The following is a 3,433-nucleotide window of genomic DNA, read 5'->3' on the forward strand; positions in this document are numbered from 1 at the left end:
GAGAATTCATTATACGCACTGATCAACGCAGCCTCGCCCATCTGGATGATCAAAGACTGACAACCACCTGGCAGCGGCGTGCTCTCACCAAACTCCTTGGACTTCAATACAAGATTGTCTATAAGAAAGGAGTGGAGAACCGAGTGGCAGATGCCTTGTCTCGCCGGCATGGAGCTCTGTTAGCAATCTCTGTGGCTCTACCCACTTGGCTGAATGAGATCACCAAGGGGTACCAATCTGAACCCCAGGCATGTGAACTGCCGCAGAAATACACGGGGGCAACAGACCCTACGGCTTCGTATACTGTGCATGATGGAGTGATCAAATACAAGGGACGTGTGTGGCTTGGTTCCAACAAAACAGCTCAAGAACTCATGTTGCGTCAGATGCATTCTAGTCCGTCTGGAGGACATTCTGGTATCCACGTGACTTATGACCGGCTCAAGAGGCTGTTTGCCTGGCCTGGTATGAAAATGGCGGTGACCAACTTTGTATCCAGTTGTGAGGTTTGCAAACAAGCAAAACCCGAGCATGTGCGCACCCCTGGATTGCTGGAGCCTTTGGAAGTTCCACCACACCCATGGCACACTGTCACCTTGGACTTTGTGGAAGGGCTGCCAGTTTCGAAAAGGTATTCCTGTATCTTAGTGGTTGTGGACAAGTTGACGAGGTATGCTCATTTCGTGCCTTTGGCTCATCCCTTCTCAGCTGTTCAGGTTGCATCTACTTACATGACAAACATCTACAAGTACCATGGTCTTCCTCATGCCTTGGTTTCCGATCGGGATCGTATTTTTACTAGCAAGCTTTGGAGAGAACTTTTCCGGCAAGCGGGCACGGAGTTGCGCATGTCTTCTGCTTATCACCCGCAAACGGATGGCACCACAGAACGAGTCAACCAGTGTTTGGAATCTTACTTGCGTTGCTTTGTTCATGCCTGGCCACACCGTTGGTTTCAATGGCTGCATCAAGCGGAGTTCTGGTACAATACTTCCAAACATTCAACACTGGGCGCTTCGCCCTTTGAGACGTTATATGGCCACCCTCCAAGGCATTTTGGTATTGTAGATGCATCGGCCACAGCTCCCTCAGACCTGGTGGATTGGATGCATGAAAGGGCTTTGATGACAGCACTGCTCAAACAACAATTGGAACGAGCTCGTCAACGTATGAAGGATTTGGCTGATAAGCACAGATCTGAACGCTCATTTGCAGTGGGGGACTGGGTGTTTGTGAAGCTGCAACCATATGTCCAAGTTTCCGTGGCAGAGCGAGCTAATCATAAGCTTTCCTTCCGTTACTTTGGTCCGTTTCAGGTTTTGGCGCGGGTGGGCGCGGTCGCTTACCATCTCCAACTGCCTGCATCAAGCAAGATCCAACCCGTCTTCCACGTGTCGCTGCTTTGAGGAGCTCTACCACCGACTACGGCAGTCGAGCCCGAGCTGCCAAACCCAGCAACGCCGCACTCTCCGCCGGGGATTCCGGAGCAAGTATTGGCTCGACGCGTCGTCACCCAAGGTGCTGCAAAACTACCACAAGTGTTGATCAAGTGGATGAACCAGCCGACGTCATTAGCGTCGTGGGAGGACTACTTCGAGCTACGCAGTCGCTTCCCAGGTGCTGCGGCTTGGGGACAAGCCGATTCTGAAGGAGGGGAGAATGTCACGGACCCAAGTACCTCTACGGCCCACAACCCTGGAGAAGGCCGGCCTAGGAGGAAGAAGCGGCCCAGCCACAAGTTCGACCCAGCCACCTGGGAACTGGGTGGTTAAGTGTTGGTGTGCGTTAGGTGGAGAGGGGAGGATTATCTGGAACATTGTACTCTCCTCCCGATCCCCTTCTTCCTCCTCGAACCCTATCTCCTCTGAACTCCCAAATTCCTCCTATGCCACTATGAACTAGAGTAAATCGAGTTGAGGGACGTAACACTAAATGTGTTTGGTACTTTGGTTGTAGGACGAATGGTAAGAGACTGACATCAGTATCGTGGCTTAAAAGAGAAAAGTACTATTAGGCTGAGTCAAACTATTCTCTAAAAATGTTTAAGACTCTCGGAAGGCTGGAACTACATACAAGGAATCTACAGACTGCATGTCAAGAAAGTATTGTTGTATTGCTTTAACGTGATGACAATTATCAATGTACAAAGTGGGTGTTTATTGTTTTTCTGTAGCCATTGTTCTTTCATAGAAACCACACTCTGAGTTGACAATAAAGTTATATTGTTTGATGAAATTATCTACCATCTGGAGTGTATTATTATATGTGTATGTTGGCATTGAACATCTGCAAAGTGCAAATATTCCCTCTGAGTACATTGGAACCATTTTATTAACTGAAATAGTGTATGATGGGTGATCTGTAATAATTGGTTGTGTGACTGAAGCGTGTCATACATAGACCATCAAAATTAACAAATCATCACAGTAATCATCAGGCGCAGCGCCTATCCCTCTAATTTCTTTGACAAAGGATGGATTTTATTGTCTAAGTGTCTAACTATCACTCTATCAGCATGGCCGCCATTGACGACATGACCCGCCGCAGAACCCGGCCGTCTTCACCGCTGCTCCGGGAGGCATCGCCGGCGCCACTGCCCTAGCTCCTGAACACGAAGAGGCAGCGGTCGCCGTCGCCGTCGCCGCGCCTGCAGGCGTACAGATCGAGGCGGTCTCCCTTGCACAAGCCGCTCTCCTCCACGAGCCGCCTCCACTGGTGCCCCACGACCCGGTACGCCTTGCAGGAGTTGAGGTAGCGGAGGTGGGCGTCCCTCTCGCGGCCGTCGGCGTCGAGGAGCTTGACCGGGACCGCGTTCTGGGCGTTCAGGCCGTCGCCGCGGAGCTCCTCAAGCTCCGGGAAGAGCTTGGGGATGGGGCCGCCACGCACCTGCTCCTTGGTGAGCAGCAGCCTGTTCTGCCCCGCCTGGACGTCGGACTGCTCCAGCGCCTTGCACAGCGCCCAGTCGGCGTCGTGCACGCCGTGGTTGCCCATCACCTGCCGGTGGCGCGCCTCCTCCTCGGGGTCGATGCGGCCGCGGGAAGTCATGGCGCCGTTCATGCGGTTGGGCGGGGGAGATCTGTCGTGCGTACGTTTGTGTATTCGCCGGTGGAATTTGGAATGCCACTGCGTCGGTTACGTGCGAATATATAGGTCGTTAGGATCGTGGAATTTATATGGCACAAAGCATGCACGCGTCCGTGGTTTGCTGTACGGAAAGATGTTTTTGTTCTTGCTTTTTCTTTTTGAACCTAGACTAGATCTTTGTTCTTGTTGGGGCTATCTGGAGATTGATCTTGTGCAGGGTATTCAAAGCATACTACAATCTCTGTTCAAAGTCTAAAGAATCTTTATCCGGTTTTGGGAAATCCACGCTGCTGAGAGTAGCAAGCAAGCAAGAGTTTTACATGTCTTAAAAAAAACTCAAATCTATTAT

The 3,433-nt window shown here is 51.2% G+C and overlaps 1 protein-coding gene across 1 annotated transcript; it reads right to left on the reverse strand.

The window, feature by feature from the left end:
• Positions 1–2,598: 2,598 nt before the first annotated feature.
• On the reverse strand, positions 2,599–3,045 carry LOC119315724. Its single transcript, XM_037590233.1, has one exon. The coding sequence runs from the start codon at positions 3,043–3,045 to the stop codon at positions 2,599–2,601; it is 447 nt and encodes a 148-aa protein (XP_037446130.1).
• Positions 3,046–3,433: the final 388 nt, after the last annotated feature.

Source organism: Triticum dicoccoides, chromosome 6A (assembly GCF_002162155.2).
Source record: "Triticum dicoccoides isolate Atlit2015 ecotype Zavitan chromosome 6A, WEW_v2.0, whole genome shotgun sequence".
Taxonomy (NCBI): Eukaryota; Viridiplantae; Streptophyta; class Magnoliopsida; order Poales; family Poaceae; genus Triticum; species Triticum dicoccoides.

What these genes read in the sequence shown, in the direction of transcription:
- LOC119315724 (XM_037590233.1), bottom strand. Translation starts at nt 3,045, where the DNA reads ATGACTTCCCGCGGCCGCATCGACCCCGAGGAGGAGGCGCGCCACCGG.